This window comes from Vipera berus, assembly GCF_964194415.1.
Source record: "Vipera berus genome assembly, chromosome: 3".
NCBI lineage: Eukaryota > Metazoa > Chordata > Lepidosauria > Squamata > Viperidae > Vipera > Vipera berus.
This window is the reverse complement of record NC_138204.1, coordinates 43969847-43990231: the sequence shown is the minus strand read 5'-3', so window position 1 is coordinate 43990231 and position 20385 is coordinate 43969847. Positions and strand designations below refer to the sequence as shown.

The 20385-nt window shown below is 36.4% G+C and overlaps 1 protein-coding gene across 1 annotated transcript in view; it reads left to right on the top strand.

Annotated features, from left to right (window-relative positions):
• The window catches only part of SRGAP2 (SLIT-ROBO Rho GTPase activating protein 2), a 228725-nt gene that overhangs the window by 165682 nt on the left and 42658 nt on the right, over positions 1 to 20385 (top strand). Inside the window, exons 11-12 of the mRNA XM_081324575.1 lie at positions 14640 to 14724; positions 17737 to 17764. Coding sequence (XP_081180701.1) covers positions 14640 to 14724; positions 17737 to 17764 — 113 coding nt within the window. The remainder of the gene's footprint in view (positions 1 to 14639; positions 14725 to 17736; positions 17765 to 20385) is intronic.

Here is a 20385-nt window from a genome sequence, read left to right as displayed (position 1 = left end):
TCATGTCATATTCATATATTCAGGATAAATAAACTTCCATATGATCTTCCAGCTTACAGGTACCCTTAATATGAATTTCAGGCTTTAGTTAAAAGTATCATATGATTTGTGCAACCTGAAAATAGTTGTGACTGAGCAATAATGGTGGGAGAAAATAAATGCAAGGAAACAAGAACATGAACTATTACATTACTGTGCATTTTAATAAGATACACTTTTGTGAGCAAGGTAAAAGGCAGTCTACCTAGGTTTGCAATGTTCCTAGGTGGGTTTTATGTTAGGTCTGAACAAGAAAGATATTGCATTATACAAGCCTGTTCTGTCAGCTCATCGGATTAGTTGATCTGGCCCATTATCAATTTTTCTATGCTTTGGGGAATCTGACAGAATTAGAGGGCTTAGAATGCTTTTAGTATTTCAAAATATCCTCTGAAGCTCAGAATCATATGAGCAAACAGGACCCCTTGGGGCAATAGACCTATTAGGATAATTCACCCCAGAGCTTAATGGATCCTGAGGTTTTCTAGAGGGTACTTTGGGTATTGCCCAATGATTGTGAAGGCAACCAGTGATCTTTTTCTCACAGGCTACTTTCTACTCAAGAATACCAAGTGGATCATTAGTCCTCCAAGGAAATGCAAATGAAGTAAAATTGTAGCGAAATAGGTGGCAAACAAATTTAATAATTTTTTATTAATAAATAAAATACAATATTGAAAACTATGAACAAACACAACCAAGCACTGATACATGCTTGAATTTCAGCTTACATAATGGCAGTAAAATATCAACACATGTATATTTCTATGCTACTTTGGATTCCTGCTTCTGGGGTTAGAGGCAAATTTTATGGTGGGCCCACTTTTATCCGAGTTCCAGTCTGTAGTCATGAGGGAAACACTTCATTGTGGAGACTACAGGGCTCAGTACTCTTTCTGATGTTATTTAATATCTATATAAACTAAGCCTCTAAGATGATGATGATGATAAGTTGGAAAGGACCTTGGAGGTCATCTAGTCCAACCCCCTGCTCAGGCAGGAAACCCTATATCATTTCAGACAAATGGCTGTCCAGTCTCTTTTTAAAAACTTTCAGTGTTGGAGCATTCACAGCTTCTGGAGGCAGGTCGTTCCACTGGTTAATTGTTCTAACTGTCAGAAAGTTTCCCTTTAGTTCTAGGTTGTTTCTCTCCTTGATTAGTTTCCATCTGTTGTTTCTTGTCCTGCTTTCAGGTGCTTTGGAGAATAGCTTGACTCCCTCTTCTTTGTGGCAGCCCCTGAGATATTGGAACACTGCTATCATGTCCCCCCTTGTCCTTCTCTTCATTAAACTAGACATAGCCAGTTCCATCAACTGTTCCTTATGTGTTTTAGCCTCCAGTCCCCTAATCATCTTCGTTGCTCTTCTCTGTGCTCTGTCTAGGGTCTCAACATCTTTTTTACATCGTGGTGACCAAAACTGGATGCAGTATTCCAAGTTTGGCCTTACCAAGCCATTGTAAAGTGGTATTAATACTTCGTGTGATCTTGATTGTATCCCTCTGTTAATGCAGCCTAGCACTGTTGTTTTCAGATAAAGTATCATCAGCATGTTCATAATACTCAGCCAGACCTGAGATCCTGTGAGGTTTTGAATTGGTGTCAGGAGTTCACAGGGAACAAAGAAAACTCAGACTAAATTCCTCACTGTGGAGCTGCTATTCAGTTTTCTAATGTGTATAATACAAGTTTGTATCTGCGAGTGTCTGTCTTTGAAAACCAAACGGAGTTTTATTTCCGAATTGCCCTCCTATCTTCACCCCTTGAAACATTGTTTTCAGTTGACATTCTGGATAGGTTCGCTTTGCAACAAACTATATGGGAATGCCTTTGAAGAGGGCTGTGATTGGTGCAGAGTATGGCAGCTAAGATGGTTATCATATTATTTTTGATAATGTATTGTGCATATTGCCTACAATTATTAGATTGAGGCATTATAAGCAAGTTTAATAAATAAACCAAAGTATAGCATCTGCCATCTTGGAAATGCATATCTTCTTAATTTGGTTTGCATTAATGTTTCTGGTAATGAGTCTATATTGTGAATTCCAAATTTAAGATATAATCCAAAACAGATGTACTGGCGACTTAGGTTTCTTTTTGAAGCCGGCAGGGTTTATTTCTAGATGTATGAGATTGGGATCTGTTTTAACATGCAGCTGCAGCAATATTTTCCAATGTGTGACTTAGATCTTCTCATGCAGTCAGCATCATATTTTGAATATTGATTATGAGGGAGATAGTTACAGTTATGGGTGCTGTTGAATTTTAAGAGACCTTTTAAAAACTATTTGAATCATCTGAACTCTATAATGTTCAGAAGAAGCAACTTGCCAATTGAAGTAGCATAAAATATATATTTACAAATGAATTTGAAATGGCCAGGCAGGTCTTTGAAACTGAATAATGTAAGCAACCTCAGCTTTTAAGTATAAGCGACAAAGAAGAGTATTTCTTTCTTTATACTTTAATAGTAGCTATTCAAGATGGCACCAAAAATCCATATTGGTTTAAAAAATCATATTGGAGGATCTCTTGAGAAAAAGAGAACTTGGTATTTATTTAATAGGTTTCCAAAGAAGAAAAATATTTTATTTTATTAGGACAAGATGGAGGGTGTTACTTAAATTTAATAAACTAATTGGAATTAGGACGGGTTTTCTATTTATTTGACATATGAAATTAAAAGAAAGTTCCTGTAGGAGAAGGAGAGGCAGACTCTGGGGAAGAGTTAAAAGAGGAATCAACCTGGAATCGTTATATTACTACAAGCAATCCTAGTCTTCTTGAATTCTGTTAACTCTTATCTAGTGCCAATTTGGTGCTCGCCATTAATTGATTAGATTTCTACGTATAGGCATCAGCAATTAATCAGTTAAACTGGAACTTAACATGTGGTCCTGATTCTTCATACGTAATATTCCCAGTGCTTTGTTTTGTGCTTATAAAGTGAGTTGTTTCTATATCACCTCTCTCTTTCTTATCTATCAACTATTTATATCATTTATAATTTTGAGTAATTCCTACAGTTTGCAAAATATTATTGAAAGTGAATTTGAAAGTATGTGTGTTAAAAGAAAGTTTTAAAAGATGCATTAGAATTAATTGATTTAAATTATAAAGATGAAACTTTTAAAGAAATGTTTAGAGTCTTAAAATGAATATAATAGAGTTTTCCCTTTAAAGTTAAAGAATTTGAAAGCATATAATGATTTTTGTTAATATAAATGAAGATAACTTAGAAAGATTAATGTGTAAATAGAAATATATATCACTTCTGACAAGAGAGGGGGGAGAAAAAAATGGATTTTTGGTGATATAAACTGTTTTAAATAGAGATATTATTTGATCTTGTTTCTGTTGGGATATTGCTTCTGGTTTTTGTTTGAAATAGAAAAAATGAAATTCAGAATTTAGTTTGAAGATTTAATGATTGTGTACTTATAGAACTGGCTTTTAATAATTATAGGTACTGTAAAAAATAAGGTCATAATTGTATTAGTATGGTGTCATGTTGGAAAGTCAAAAGTCTACCCTTTTTTCCTTCTGTCCTTTATTCTTCATTCTGCATAGTCCCTTTATTTAATCTGCATTTTCATTGTATTTTATGCTATAATAAACCTTAATAAAAAAAATCAAAAAGTATGCACCAAACCTTTATTCAGTGTTCTTACAGAATAATGAAGAAAATAAAATGAAATAAATGAGGAATATTTTAAAGAATTTGAAATAACTAATACATTAATTAACAAATTTAATTTATTTTGTTAGTCTTCACGAGAGCCACAAAATTTATGGAAGTACCGGTATTTGTAACCATGACTGTAATCAGTTCCGTGCTGCTTTTTATCAGCATGCAATTATCTCTCCCTTGTTTACTCACTGACAACAGTGCAGCTTTGTGATACTCTAGTCTTCTCCCATTGCATTCTAGGAATATCTCTGCTGAAGCAGAATATCTATTTTAGTGTTCATGTTGCTTTATTTTAAAAAGGAAGTGGCTTTCTTGATTCCAGAAATATATCTTATGTATATATGTTTGTAAACCAAAGTGAGAGGAATATGGGACATAAGGTAGTATTTCCATTTACCGGTAGTTTTAAAAGCCCAGCAGGAAGACCTACACTGGTTTACACATTAACCTATTATTTATTCTTCCTGACAGCTGCTTCCTACAAGTGAATACCAAAGTAGGAGGATGATATTCATAGCTCTGCAGTTATAGAGGAAGACCACTGCAAGATTCCCATGGTATAGGATAACACATTTTTTTTAATCAGAGAACTTGCTAGCAGATAAACCGCACTATAATTTAAACTCCTTTCACTTGACTTTGAACAGGTTGTAGCTGGATTAGCATTGTTATCATTTGGAGTTCAAAATGCATATTTCAAAATGTTGCTTGTATATACCGGCATAAGGAGGACATAAAATGTAATTGATACCAAATTGGCATCCAACAATTGAGATTAATGTTTCATCCGGTGCATTTTGAATAAATGGCATACTTCTCAATTTTGGCGTCTCCTGTGTCAGCATTTTAATGCCTAGGTTCGTATGTAATTTTATCTGTAATACTGCACCAGGGAGACAGTGTTACAGTCCCTTATTGTCTTGCTTCATACAGGGTACAGCTCTTAGATGGTCTTCCTATTCCCAATTCCCAAACAAACTCAACAAAGTTAATTCATTGTAGAGAAATAAGAATCATCTATTAATAACCAAGAACCCCACCCTGTATATATGCTAGTCTTAAGGTTTACATCCTGTCTCTCTTTCTTCTATCTTTTTGAGGCAATGGCCATTTGGCTACTTGTTTCTCAGCTTGAAGATTTCTGATGTTTGTCCCTAGTTTACAAAATGTGGGTTTTGTGTGTGGGGGGGGGATATGGGAATCTCCTTATACTGCCCCCTCCATCTTCTCCTCCTTTGGACCTGAACATGCCTTCTCCATCCAGTTAGGAAGGATTAAAAGGTGTTATGTCCGTCCTTTCATTGTTTCATCAACTGACATCTTTAAGTGTTCATAGGCCTGAGCTTCAGGAATTAATTAAGCCTACCAAGAGCATATTTGCCTTCAGTAGAGAACTCTGTAAGTTGCCAGGGGCACCAGACTGGCACTGCTATTAGGACATGCAGTTTTATTTCTGAGCCCTTCTAGGTCAGTAGCATTACAGGATTCAGTCACTTAATCACTCCTGTAATCATTCCTGGCAACTTTCACAGAGTCCTCTACTGAAGGCAAAGACCAGGCTAGGCTTTTAGATTTGATTTGATTTGATTAAATTTATATTTGGAGCAATCTGGGCACCTGCTTGCAAAGTATCCCCTTCCTTCACAACTATGATATTTAGCAGATGAGAGCTCAGGTATTGGTACAGGTTTTCATGGCGGAAAATACAGCTTTGCTAAACTGCTTCTGCTTCTGCAGATTCTGAAGTCAGGGTGGAAGGGAGGAAGATAAGAAAGAAATTAGTGGAGTCTTCCTCTCCCTCCTATACAAGTCTTCCATCAATCTCAAACAGATTGTGTATTAATGCAGCCAAAGTCTGTAAGGTATTGCCACACTGAGAATATCTATTGTGTTATAGGCAGCACATTTCACAGTTGGTAGTCATCTGTTTAATAGAATTGCCAAATGTTAGTCCTAAAGAGTGTCATGAAATTGTTGTCCAAGTCCAGGGCATTCTATCTCAGAAAGCAAACTCTTCATTCTGCAGCTTTTTTTGGTCCATCAGATTGATTTTAAATCCTATACGAGGGCAATTGGTTAGAAAATCTTCAAGTCTTAGAGAGATACATATAAGTCACAATGAGTGAGGAAGTTAATAAATTTGTGTACATTTCTATTATGCTAGTCAGGAAGGGAAGGCATTGGAGGGTTTCGAAAGCAGAAACTGAAGGCCTTGAGGTAATACTAGTGGCACTACCTCTTGTTTCATTGTCTGGATTAATTGGTCCATTTGCATTGCAACTTCATTCTCATACTGGAATAAGGCCACTGGTGATCTAAATCATAGTCTGTGGGTTTTTTAATCTCTGGGGTGAAGTCAGGCTGTCCTTCTCTAGTCAGGGGCCAGAGAGGCAAAACATACTGCAAGGCTTCATAGCAGGAATGGCAGTTAGGCTCCCTCCCGGCTCCACATTAGAAAGCAGACTTAAAATGTTAGGTAAGTAGATTTATTGCAGAGAATTAGGAAGCCATATATTCAGGTAATTTGCTGTCTAACCAGACCCAGGAATTTTGCCCTTGTCAACCTCCCAGATAGACCAAACAAGAAAAAAAAAGACAAGTGAAGTCTCCTTTATTGTAAGACTACAGTAACAGGTAATCTTGCAAGTCTGAAAGCATAACTCTCCCGTCATCTTTTTTTATTGCCTGAATAATTTGAGTGAATCTAAATTTCTTTCTCTGCACATTACCTAGTAGTAGGCTCCTCCCCCTTTATATATTGCAAGTCCTAAGGTGTGAATCTTGCCAATCTTCCTTTTTGAATCAACAACCATTTGGTTACTCATTTCCAAGCCTTGTTTCTGCTTTTTGTCCCTTGTTTATAAAATTTCTGTCTTTGGCTATAGAATCAAAAATTCCTGCTGACCAGCTTCAACTGCTTGTCTTGTCCTGTCCTTCAAAGTGAATATAATAGACCTTTTCATTGTAAAACATTGATCAGTCACATTTTAAAGGGACAGAAGTGTTGATTTCTGAATGACAGTGGCTGCAATCAGATTTGGTCACCATGATGTAAAAAAGATGTTGAGACTCTAGAAAGAGTACAGAGAAGAGCAACAAAGATGATCAGGGGACTGGAAGCTAAAACATATAAGGAACGGTTGTTGGAATTGGGTATGTCTAGTCTAATGAAGAGAAGGACGAGTGATGACATAATAGCAGTGTTCCAATATCTCAGCGGCTGCCCCAAAGAAGAGGGAGTCAAGCTATTCTCTTAAGCACCTGAAGGCAGGACAAGAAGCAACGGATGGAAACTAATCAAAGAGACAAGCAACCTAGAATTAAGGAGAAATTTTCTGACAGTTAGAACAATTAATCAGTGGATTATTATCAGTGCCTCCAGAAGCTGTGAATGCTCCAACACTGGAAGTTTTTAAGAAGAGACTAGACAGCCATTTGTCTGAAATGGTATAAGGTTTCCTGCCTGAGCAGGTGGTTGGACTATATGACCTCCAAGGTCCCCTCCAACTTATTATTGTTGTTGTTGTTCTTATTCTTATTATTTGATCGTAACATCTTAGATTGGAAATCAGCAACAGATAAAGGTTTTCCTTTGTGGGTGATGAAAGAATGAGAAAACACTATCTTTCTAGTTAGGTTTCAATCTTAATTTGTTGCTGTCCCCAAATGGGGCAAAGTATGATTTATTTTTTCTCAGGCCACATTTACTTATAAACCAGCATCAGGTTATGCGTTATTTGGAAGCAAAGTGCTTGGAATAATAGGAGTCCATTGTGGACTTTTAAAAATATCTTCATAAGGTGACCTAATAGTTTAGGGTTCAGAATATCACTTTCAATTTAAATTGGCTCCAGGCAGGCAATTGTCCTGCCTTATTATCAGGTGGTTATTTATTTTAAGGGAGTCTTGACTGACAGCAGGGAGTAAGCCACTGAACTGTGAACATATCAGTGCTGAAAGGTGCTCCAATCACTGCTTTGGCATACTGTTTCCTGAATCTCTCAGGGAAGTACAGATAGCTTTAGTGTTCATTTATCCTTATCTTGAGAGTTATTTAATTTTGCATTACACAATATAGAAATTTTGGTGTGTTTTTTTTCCCATTCAAAATGTGTTCCTACTGCCTTTTAAAAACCTAATTGCTCTGATTTGCACTTTAAAGCAGTGGGGTTAATCCTATTTATTTAAACTTTGACAAGCCATCACCTGTAATTCTGTAATTAATCAGTTCACTGAAATATAAAACATTTAAATTAATACTGAATAAGGAATACACACATCAAAATGTCAATAGTATAGATACTTAGACACCTCTGATATTTAATGAACTCTGTGTCAGTTAAGAAGATTAAGGAGTTTCCGCTGAGCGCTTTTCAAGAAAAGTGTACTTGAATAAAGCTTTTATGTTCTTTTGAAATTCACATAACTTTTTCATACATATTGTAAGAAGAAAAGAGCTGTAACCTTGAAGTTCAGCAAAGTAATTCCAAATATTTAAAGTTAGTCAAATGAACCTATTTGTTCTTATAACCCAGGGTGTCAAACTGCCGTCCCGCGGGTTGGATGCATCATAGCGAAAACGCACCCACTCCATTGCCATTGTGTCAGCTTCTTTTCACTTGGGGATTAATTGAAATTTCAGTTTGACCAGTGGGCCCTAAATGTATACATGTATTAAATCAATTTATATGGCTGTGGATTTCACAAATTTGACTCTGGGAACCTAACATGTTAAAAATAATAAGGTAAAAGCATACAGTGGTTGCCAAGGATAAACCTAAACAAAGCAATTGAGAAAAACCTCTCTATTCATAGGGGCATCCCTTCCATCCTATTTTCTAAAAAAAAACCAGACTCATCTCTTGTTTAATTCTTTGTACAAAAACCGTATCCTTCAGGGTCTCCAGGCTCATCATCCATCTACTCCTCACTCTACTCCCCCTTATCAATGTAATAGCCACCGGGTTGTGGTCCGCCCATTCGTTCGTCAAAATCATGGCATCTTTTGCATAAGGTATCAGCCCATCCGACAACCATACCATATCCAACCTAGACCATGAGTTATGCCTGGGGGAGTAGTAGGTATAACGTTGAGAGGCTGGGTTAATCACACGCCATATATCCCTAAGGCCAAATTCTTCACACATATCCCTAAATACTTTGGGTAAGACCCTCCTATCTTTCCTTTTTTTCTTCTTCAAATCAACCCTCCCTGTTTTATTATCCTTAGCCCTATCTACCACCGCATTAAAGTCCCCCAAGAGACACATCTGCTCATACTCCAGATCTAATATTTTCCGATATATTTTCTGGAAAAAGTCTCCCTGATTATTATTAGGTGCATATATGCCTACCAGTAACACTTTGCTTCCCACCATTTCTATCTCCAGCATCAGGCTTCTCCCCTCCGGGTCCACCCATAATTCTTTAGGACACAAGTACTCCTTAACATACATTGTTACACCTTTCTTTTTCTCCTCAGCAGATGCTACAAATAATTTCCCTACTTTAAGGTAACTCAACAAATTAATTTGGCTTTTCTTAATATGAGTTTCCTGAAGGCATAATACATCAGCTCCACATTTCCTTAATCTGGTTAAGATATTTTTTCTCTTAACAGGAGCATTGAGACCATTAACATTGAGTGTCAAAAAATTCACCCCTTGACACATCCTTACTTACATGGGGCCTTAGATTTGGTAGTCTGTCTATCAATATCCGTCAGTTTCTATAAGTCCGCAAATCAATACACTAACTTTTTCAGGGAAGAGAAAGCTTCCACCAATCATGTCATATTTGTAGACAAGTCCATTTAAGCCTCTAATCAGCATTCATGGCAGCAAAAGACAAAAGGGGTAACAAAAAAAAGAGAAAAGAAAAGAAAGAAAGAAAAATATTTGTTGCCAAAACCACCCCCGATAACTGGCTGCTGCTCCTTTCACATCTGCTTAGCACCCCACCGGCGCGCTCACTCAGAAAGTCTTTAAATTCTCTTCCACTCTTTCTCACTTCCCTGCTTCTTCTCAAACTGGCGAGTCATTGGCTTCTGGGCTGCCAAACCGCGGCCCTCTTTCAAGCCTCCGGATCCTCGGGGTGCTTTCCTTTTTCCAGCGAAGTGATTGCATCACACCTCGCCTCCAAAGATGCCCCCTCAGCTTCTCCCAGCCTCTCCAGGGCTGGAAACGGCAGAATATCGCCGCAGGAGGCCTGAAAAACAACAAGAGGCTCGGCCGTCTATCGCCTCTCCTCCCAAGGCAGCGCCATCTCGGACTCCAGCTTAAAAAAAATAGTTTGGGATACGGCTAAAGCTTATTTGAGAGGCTTGATAATAAAACAGATGGCAGTTAAACATAGGAAGGAGGAGGAAAGTAGGGGGGGAAATTGCTGAGCAACTTACTAAGGCAGAGAAGGCTCTCCAGGTAAACCCACAGAAAGTGTATGGGAAGGAGCAGGTGGATTTTTGGAGTCATAAACTCAACCTTGTGGACCAAGAGAAAATAGCACGTCAAATTAGGGTGGTGAGGCAGAACTATTTTGAATATGCCAATAAGCCAGGGAGATGGCTTAGCTATAGAATAAGGAAAGAGAAGGAAAGTAGAAGAATTGAGCAGTTAGAGGATAAGAGGGGGACACTGATAGGGGATAAAGAAGGGATAGAAAAGATAGCGATTGAGTTTTTTACAGAATTATGTCAGGAAGAAAAGGTTCCTGAGGAGAGGATTAAACAATACCTGACGGAGTCAGACCTTCCTAAGTTATTTCCTAATGAGAAAGAGGCTTTAGATCAGGAGATAACAATAGCAGAAATTGAAAAAGTGGTCAGACAACAGAAATGTCAAAAAAACCCAGGCACTGACGGAATTCCTGCAGAATTGTATAAGGTATTAGTGGAAGCATTGGGAAAACATATGAAAGATCTATTTAATGAAATTTTGGATGAGGCTATAGTCCCGCAAACTTGGTTGGAGGCAAATATTAGTTTGATTCCTAAGGATGACTTCCCTTCGAAGCATATTAAAAATTATAGGCCAATATCCCTTCTTAATTCAGATTATAAAATATTTGCGACAATAATATTTGCGTCCTGAGTCTTCGGAGAAGGGCGGGATATAAATGGAATTAAAATAAAATAAATAAATAAATAAAAATAATTGCGGATAGATTAAAAATTTACTTAAACCAATTCATACATACAGACCAGAATGGGTTCCTTCCCACTAGACAAATAAAAGATAATCTCAGAATTATATTAAATGTTCTGGAGTATTATGAAAGCCGACCAGATAAACAATTAGCTTTAATATTTATCGATGCTCTAAAAGCATTCGATAGGGTTAATTGGGATTTCCTAATGTGTCAGTTGGAACATATGGAGTTTGGGGCTAAATTCCGTAATATGATTAAAGCAATCTATACTAAGCAGGAAGCGAGACTGTGGATAAATGGGAATTTAACTGACAAATTTGATATCTGTAAGGGCACTAGGCAGGGTTGTCCACTCTCCCCACTTTTATTTATCCTAACCTTAGAACCCCTATTGAGAATAATAAGGAAAGATGAGGAGATTACTGGGCTTCAGATAAGAGACCAAATTTATAAATTGCAGGCGTTTGCAGATGATATGGTCTTCGTTTTGGAAAACCCTCTGGAATCCAGCACGGAATTACTAAAAAGGATTGAGGAATTTGGAAACGTGGCTGGTCTACAAGTAAATAAAGATAAGACGAATATATACGAAAAATCTTTCAAATAGAAGTAAACAGATGCTAGAGGACACTACAGGGTTTAAAATCGTGAAGAAGGTGAAATATTTAGGAATCTGGTTGACGGGAAGATGTTCAAGTATTAGGGAGGATAATTATTCTAAATTACTGATACAAACAAAAATGGACCTGGGGAAATGGGGTAGGATACAGTTGTCATTAATAGGAAGGGTAGCCACGGTGAAATCTTATGTTTTGCCGAAATGGAATTTTCTTTTCCAGACAGCACCAGTTAAACTTTTGCTGACATTTTTAAAAGAGTTAGAGGGGGTAGTTTCTAGATTCGTATGGCAGGGGAAACGGCCCAAGATTGGGGAAAAAATGATGCAAGAAATTAAGGAAAGAGGGGGCCTTGGCCTACCGAACTGGGAACTTTACTATCAGGCTGCCCTCTTAGTTTGGGGCAAGGAATGGATAAGTTTAAGGAATAATCGATTGTTGAGTCTGGAAGGATTTTATTTGCTGCAGGGATGGCATGCAGCTCTTTGGCGGGAAGGTACTCCTCCAAGCAAACAGTTTACTTGCCACTACATAAGGGATATACTGATTCGGAATTGGGATAAGATAAGGGCTAAGTACTATGCGCAAATTCCGTGTTGGTTATCAACCTTGGAAGCCTTGACCCATCCGACCCTACTCAAGAAGGGAAGAAGACCAACTTACAAAGAACTTTTAGATAGCGGGGGAGAACTCAAAACACAACAAGATCTGGCTCAGCAAGGGTTTCAATTGGAGTGGTGGGCCTACCTGCAGATCCAGTCAAGGTATAAGAAGGATAAGGAAGGAAGGGGTATTTATCTGAATCTGCAGGAATTAGATAAGATTCTGCTGGGTCCGGAGAAAGGGATGATATCTAAGTGCTATAAACTGCTGCTAACTAGGGTAGTAGGGGAGGAGGTGGTAAAAGATCCGATGATTGCCTGGGGGAAGAATTTTGGTTATGCATTTCCACTTGAGAAATGGGAAGAGATTTGGTGGACTAATATGAGGCTGGTGGTTTCCACGTCATATAAGGAGAACATATACAAAATGCTTTATACATGGCATCTCCCTCCGGCCAGACTTTCCAAAATGTTCCCCGGATTGTCGGCCGATTGTTGGAAGTGTGGTAAAGGGATTGGCACATACTATCACTTATGGTGGACATGTCCGGAAGTGGTTAGATATTGGATGAGGATCCAAAAATGGATAGAGGAAATCACAGGGTGTTTAGTTGATCTTAAACCAGAGACGTATCTGCTTGGCTCCAGGCCTGGAAATACTAAGAAGGATATATGGTATTTGGTTTTACATATCTTAACGGCAGCAAGGATGGGGTATGCTCAATTTTGGAAGGCAAATCATAACCCGCCGGATGAAGTTATAATTAGGAGAATACTTGATTGTGCAGAAGCAGACACATTGACCAAGAAGTTGAAGGGTAAAGAAGAGACACCAGCATTTCTATCATGGAATAAATGGTATATTTGGATGGATAAAAGATTAAAGAAATGAGGGTGGCTTGGAGGTTGGTCAAAAATGAAGTGATATAGTCTTTGTTAATGAATAAGCTTTGGAGTTGGATGGTTATAAAAGACTTAATGAGTAGAATATAATTGTTAGTTTAGAAGTAGATATAATGTGAAATTTTTGAAATGGTTTTCAATTTTTTGATTTTGTTTTTTGTTTATTGTAAATGGTTTTTTTGTCTTTGTTGGTGTATGGTGTGTTTTAACACAAAATGTTAATAAAGATTTATATTTTTAAAAAAAGAGAGAAAAACCTCTCAAAAAGCTAACCTCCCATCTCCCAAAAGTTGGTGGATATCCAAATATTCAGTGCTTTACCAATTCTGATGTGATATTAATGTATGCATACAACTTTATGTTCACACTCATTTTGTAGTTTACTGAATTATAGCAATATTTATAATTTCAAGTATTGGCTTTAGTTTTTAAAGCCCTACATATCTTAAAGACCTTCTTTACATATACACACCTGCCAAATATAATTGCCCTAGCTGTGGTGCTGAGTATCCCATATGCATCAGAGGTGAGAATGATGGAAACTGTAGGCAACATTTATCTGTGATGGACCTCAGTTTCTGGAACTGCCTCTCCCTGTATAGCCAACCCAGACATCCTTCAATAAATTGTTAAAATAAATATATTTTACATATTAACTATTTCATTAACTGTCGAAGTAATGGTGACTGAGGTTATTATTATATTCATAATTGGTTTCTCTTTTCATGTAATTTGTTCTTTTATGTTTTTATTGTTGTATCTGTTTGAACAGCACGTTTTGGCAGTGTACAAATATAATAAGTAAATAAAATCACTTGTGTCCATTTATGTTACTTATTAATAATATCATCACACAAATTACACAAAATGCAAAGAGAGGGCATCCACAGGAATTCACTACTTTCACCAAATGACAAAAGTAATGTTGCAATGTCACACTGGAAGCTCTGCCCCTTTGGGGCAACCTCATATTTATGGGCAACATATCTTTAATTATTGAATAGCAATTACAGTTTATGTTCCTCCAGAAACAATTGAGTCCTAATTGAATGACTAGATGAATGTTCAATGATCTGAGAGGGCTTTTAACCTCAAATATTCCAGGGATTATATGTAGTTTCTTTTAAAGCATTGTATGTTTTATTTGGATTACATGGAGCTCTTTTTTAAAAAAAGAAATTCAGTCAGCATACAAATATTTTTGCGTCATTATTAATGGGGTTACACATGTACACTTTACCATTCTTAGTCTGAATATATTGTTAATCCTATTTTAAAAGCCATAGAGTAGAATATGAAATCATTCAATGAAGCAAAGAAATTAAGGTTACTAGTGTTGATTGGTTCTTATATGAAGCAACACTGCCATCTCTAATCTGATCCATGAAGGTTTGCTTATACTACTGTGCCATTAAGGGATCTCTGATTGAAAGCATTTAATTATATTGGTTTTAGTTATTAAACAGCAAACCCAGTGGTTGATTTGTTCCAAATTCGTTCTCACAAAATAGTGTTCAAATGCAACATGGCAGAATGTTGACTTTTTGAGTCTCTCTGATTCCTTGGTTTATTACTCTCAGATATTTGAGAAATATATTTTAATTCTTCAAATATATTTTTCTTTCTTTCTTCTTTTAGAAATTGAAGGAATATCTGGAAGGGAGAAATCTCATCACCAAGCTCCAGGCCAAGCATGACCTCCTCCAGAAGACTCTGGGAGAAAGTAAGCATGAGAATTGCTTGTCACTATATCAGCCCAGCCTTTGTAATTACTAAATTAGGCAGCTGACTGAGCATAACAATCTTGGATTATCAATGCTAAGTGGACAAAGTCATGTTTTATGGATTTATTATTCCATCCCTGCAGTGCAGCTTAAGTAATGGCAAAAGGGAAGTGCTTAATGAGCCAATAATGTGCAACATCTATTTGTTTAAGTGAAACCATTTTCTCTCCACTCCCCTCCCATTTCAGCATATCTACAGAATCAAATTAGGTTAATTTTTGCAATTAATCATTTTTTTCTCATGGTCTGCAAATATTCTATCATTAGGGAAGCACTTTTATTGTTGAACTAGGTTGCTTCCCATGTCTGTATGGATTTTTTAGTCACACAGGAAAACTGGGTGTTTTCAAGTAGAATTAAAATGCACTCTGGCATGCATATAGCCTGTTGGCACTTTAATAAAATGAATGGATTGCCAGTGGTTATTGCTGGAATTAATTGTCTGGTGCCAGTGACCAAATCAAAGATGTCATCAGAAATGATGGATATGAACACTCATGAAAAACCCATTCCAGAATCTGGGAAGAGCAAGGACAGGTAATCTAAATAAGTTAGCAGAATAGCTTTCACTTTTAATTTAACTGCAAGAATCAACTCCAGACAATAAAGTAGCTCTTCATATTGATCTGTGTTGCACCTACAGGATTGAAGTCTTTGGAGAGAGAATGTAAACCACAGAATTTTTTCTAAACTGCAATATGCAATGAACCAATATTTTACAGAACTTTCTTTGATTCTTATAAAATCTTATCCTGAACCATATGGCTGGGTTCCTCTGGCCAAGAACAAGTAGCTTTGAGTATATATTTTATATTTGGGGAATTATTATAGAGACCTGACATTTTTATTTCTTCATACTGTGAAGAAGTCTAAAAGAAGTAATGCAAATGACTTGGAAAATGCTCTGGCCAGAATATACAAATGAATGTGGATGAAATTATTTGTTATTTGAAACCAAAAACATAGCCAAAATTGTTATTCTTCATCCCACTGGAAGTCAAATGAAGCAGTATGCATAATTTTTTTTTAGATTTTTCAGTTAAAGAAATTATTCAGCTATCATGTAAAGTAAAACAAGTCAGAAAGGTTATTTCCTTTGAGCATTTTCCCTCCCTTTGAGTATCATCATACAATACTCAAGCTGATCCTACGACAAACCACATTCTTGAGTTATTGCTGATTTCTGCATTCCAGCATACCGCTTCTCTTAACCTACTTGCTCCTTTAACTGACTCCCTGCTGGGGGAGCATCAGAAACACTTAAGGTATTTTTTGCCTGATTTCATAAAATCAGAAAACCTCTTTTTTCTGGTAGTTAGTTAGTGATGCTTTTGTGAAATTCACATTGCTCACAAAGATCCCAGTCCCAAATCTAAGCTATTTAAAAAGAGATAAATGCAGTTATCTGGCTGAGCAAGAATGTTAGAAGAATACATTGCTTTCTAACCCAAAGCAAAATGCTATAAATTGAAATGGGTTTAGATGTTAATCTTAACCACTATCGATAAATGTTGTTGGACCAAAAACTGCATGCTTGAAGTCTTTGGAATTGTTTCTTTGTTAGAGATTGCTTGGCAGAATGCACGATTCAACTGGTTATCTAGTTTTGTGGGGAAACAGTATTGATTTGTTTTCTCTGTCCCATTCTATTTCCGACTTGTAAATGATTTTACTCTGGACATGGCAGATTCCATTAATAGAAAATAGGTCTTTTGGTACAGAATAATTATTTCCTATCTTTTACCTGTATATGTTAATTTAATACTAAAGCCTTTTGATGTTGTTAAAGCCATGTTATGTTAATATTCTGTAATGGAAATTGGGCAGATGGTAAGAAACTCTGGTTTAGTATAATGTTATTATAAAATATGAACTGTTTTGAATAATTGAGATTTTTTGCTGTGAGTGGGGGGGAAAAAGTGATTGTTTAAAATGTGTTATTTATTGCCCATGGTTAATAATTAACAATATTTGATTCATTTCATTTCTGATCTTGGGGGAAAAACTGTTGCTGATATAAATCAATACCATTCCAATAGAGAAAGCTATCTTAGTTTTGTTATCTGTCCGATAATGTGTGTCTTCTCTGTTACTGTAAATTGAGCTCCTTTTAAATATTGCCCATAATGCCCCCAGGCATTGCTGTTTGGTGTCTTTTTCCTCATTTGAAATACTTGTGGATTTTTAAAAAATAATAAAAAGACAGGAAATAATAAAACCATGGACTTCTGAACTAGCTAGTGTGCTAGTGCATTGTAACTTGTAGAGCAACCAGCAGCTCTCCAGAGGTATGGCATGAAAGATCAGTTAATCCACAGCCAGCATGACCAGATTGGACAAAACATTCCACGCTAATAAATCTGAAAATGTTGTGTACATTTTCTGAGCAATTTCTGAAAAATAGTAATCTCTTGCTGAGATAGAGAAAGAAATGCCATGCTTCCTGCCATGCCTTTTTATTACACTTCAACCATTCTAGCAGCTATAGCAAGTCAATGTCTAAAGAGCAAGGTAAGTCCTCAGGCAGCTAAAACTGTTTTGTGCCTTTCCTGATCTAGTAGGAGAGAATATTTGTAGCTCGGGGTTGAACTATTGAGATTTTGGTATTCTCCAAGTTTGGTTGTTTGCTTGCCTTTCAATATTCAGCTAGGTAACATCAAAGTAAGTGAGTGTGAGGTTTGCTGCCTATTTATATGTAGTAATTTGTCCTATTTACTCTATCACATCTCCACTAAAACTGGTAGAGCAAGTTCGGAGCACCTCCATATTTCCTAATTTGCTGCTGATCATCTTGATCAAAATGATTGTTCTGGAGGGGAATCAGCCACTGAGCCTTCTTCCCTCCCTCCCATAATAGTTTATTCCAGTTCCCTTTCACATTTTTTCACATGCCTTCTTCATATTTTTTTCCTGTTTAAAAACATAATTTGTTTTCATTTTTCTCATCACAGGTCAAAGGACTGACTGCTCTCTTGCGAGGTAGGTGTGGCAGCAAGCAGCTTCCTTATTTGAATATCTTCCAACAGGCAAAGCAGGAGTTTCCTGCAAACCAAATGTTAACTAATTCACTTCCAAACAATCATTGTTTTGATGGCACCACAGGATTTCAATGCTCTTTTATAAAATGTTCATGGAAATGTTGGTTTTGTTTAGAAATCTTTGAGTAGTTTATTCTCTCCCCCCCCCACAAAAAAAAACATGATGTTAGGAAATGAGTCCATTTATAAACTAGAATATTCATCAAAAACAAAAGTATTAGCTTTGGTACACAGTGAAAAATTGTTATCATGCCATTTATTCCCTCTGGTGTGCATTGGGGAATTTGGATCCACTGCAATTTTGAAGGATTACAACTAGGTCATTACAGAGATTTGCATAGTATTGATCATATCGTTTGACTGTCAGTCTAAGGGCAGAAGTAGCTATTATACTTTATAATGCCTTTGTTCAATTGTTCAGCTAGCCACACAAGTTTGTGACACTTGTATAAGTATTTCAGGGCCATAATACCATGCACTTCCTCACCTAAAATCCAGAACTTTTTTGCAAGTAGAAAATGGGGACATACAGGTAAAAGATAAAGTCCTCTTCTGATTGACTTAGACACATAATGGATATGTCTGTACATTTTCTTGTCTAAGATATAGAAGTGGTATGCCATAGCCTTTCTTAGAAGGAAACACAGGTACCGAATTTCAAATTAAATGAAAAGCAAAATTTAACTTGGGAGAGCCCCACATTAAGCCTGTCATCATGCTCTAATTACCAAATGCACTTGAGAAAATGAACAAGAAAGAGATCCAAATTAATACATTTTACTGTGCTGCATTTTTTAACTGGCTGCATTCTCACATCATGCTAAGCCATGAATCTTATAAACCCTAATTGTTGATTGATTTGATTCTGGCTTAGCTCATTGTGAGCTTATTGTGATTTGACTATTTAGCTAATAGTATATTATAGGTTCTCTAGATTTTCTCAGGCTGGCACTGTGCTCTGGTAGATTCATCTCTATCCAGTAGGATAAAAAGCCCTAAAAAAAATTATTGAAGTGCTTTTGATTGCCTAACGGAGGAGGGGAGAGATCAATCATACAGAGGTTTTCTTCCATTTTGCCCCACTGACCTCATCTGGTCTGACAAAGAATTGGATTAAATCAGTGAAGAGAATAAACGTTTTGTTATAACTGGGCCCAACATCAATCATTCTATCATAAATGTCACTGCAGATGTGGAAATAATAATTGAAAAAAATGACTTTTTATAGGTGGTCTGTGGAATGTTACAAAACTCCAAATTGCTATTATTGTTGGCCTAGAAGCCAAGATGTATGTCCATGACTATATTTTTTTTAAAAAAGGTTAACTGGTCTAGAATAATTACTTTGATTTACATATCCCTGTGGAAAGAACGATAGGATATACATCAAGTAAATAAATAAATAAAATAAAAAATGAAGTTCAGCTGATACGATTCATTGTGGTACAGTATTAAATATAACAGTAGTATTGAGACCAAAATTTGAAAATACCTTAGATTGCCTGTGAGAAGAACCTGCATCGCCACCATTTTCATTTAATCCTTATTAATAATAATTAATCTATTATTGGGACTACATTGGAATTCCATTGCTATCCCAATCCTTGCAATGTGTTAATACCGGTAATAATAATTCATTAAATTTATACACCACTCAACACCCAGCAACTTCTCATGGCTTATAATTTTTAAAACATTTAAAAACGAAGACTGGGGGAAAAACAGACAAAAACAGCACAAGACAGAAGAACAACAGAGGAATCATCTAGATTCTTTCTTGATTCTTGTCTTTATTATTTTTAAAAAATACCACAAAATTAAAAATATGTATCTTAAGCACAAGAGAAGTTGCTTTTCTTTCAAATTTATCATCCATCTGTTTTGGCAAGGAATTGAATTATATAAGGGATTTTTTCCAGTAACCTTTATTTCCAGCAATTCATTTGTCAGAACGGGATTAACCAACTTGGAAGTAAAAGCAGGGGGGAGGCTATCGGAGCTGACTTCCAAAAAGATAAAATGGGGTATTCCTTTTTGCAATTATTTATTGATGCAGCCATTTGTTTGCCACCCCCTCATGATTCTAGATGGATTACACTCATAAAGTAATAAAACCATACACTGAAACAAACCTGTAAACAACACACAAGTCAGTTTGACCTATCACCAGCTGCTTCCATTACTTTTAAATTGAGTTGAACATGGACAGCTGAAATGATTTTAGTTATAAAATCAAGGAACAATGAGCAAGATGATAAATGTATGGCAGGCTGATGGTTCATATCTAGCCAAATTATCTCAATAGTATATTGCCACGATGCTCCATATTTGTCATTTCAAGTTCTCCAGTTCTAAGACAAGGTTGTATGGTAGTTGTTCACATTTTAAGAGAAAGTTGTTATCATTTTGAGAGAATCCATTTATATTATCTGTTTGAGATGAAGTCTTTTAACTACTAATCCTTGGTTGGTGTTGCCGTCTACCAATGGTGCACTGCTATCGGAAAATTGCTTCATTTTAAAGAGAGTTTGGAAAAACTTCTGGTTGAATCTGAATAGATGG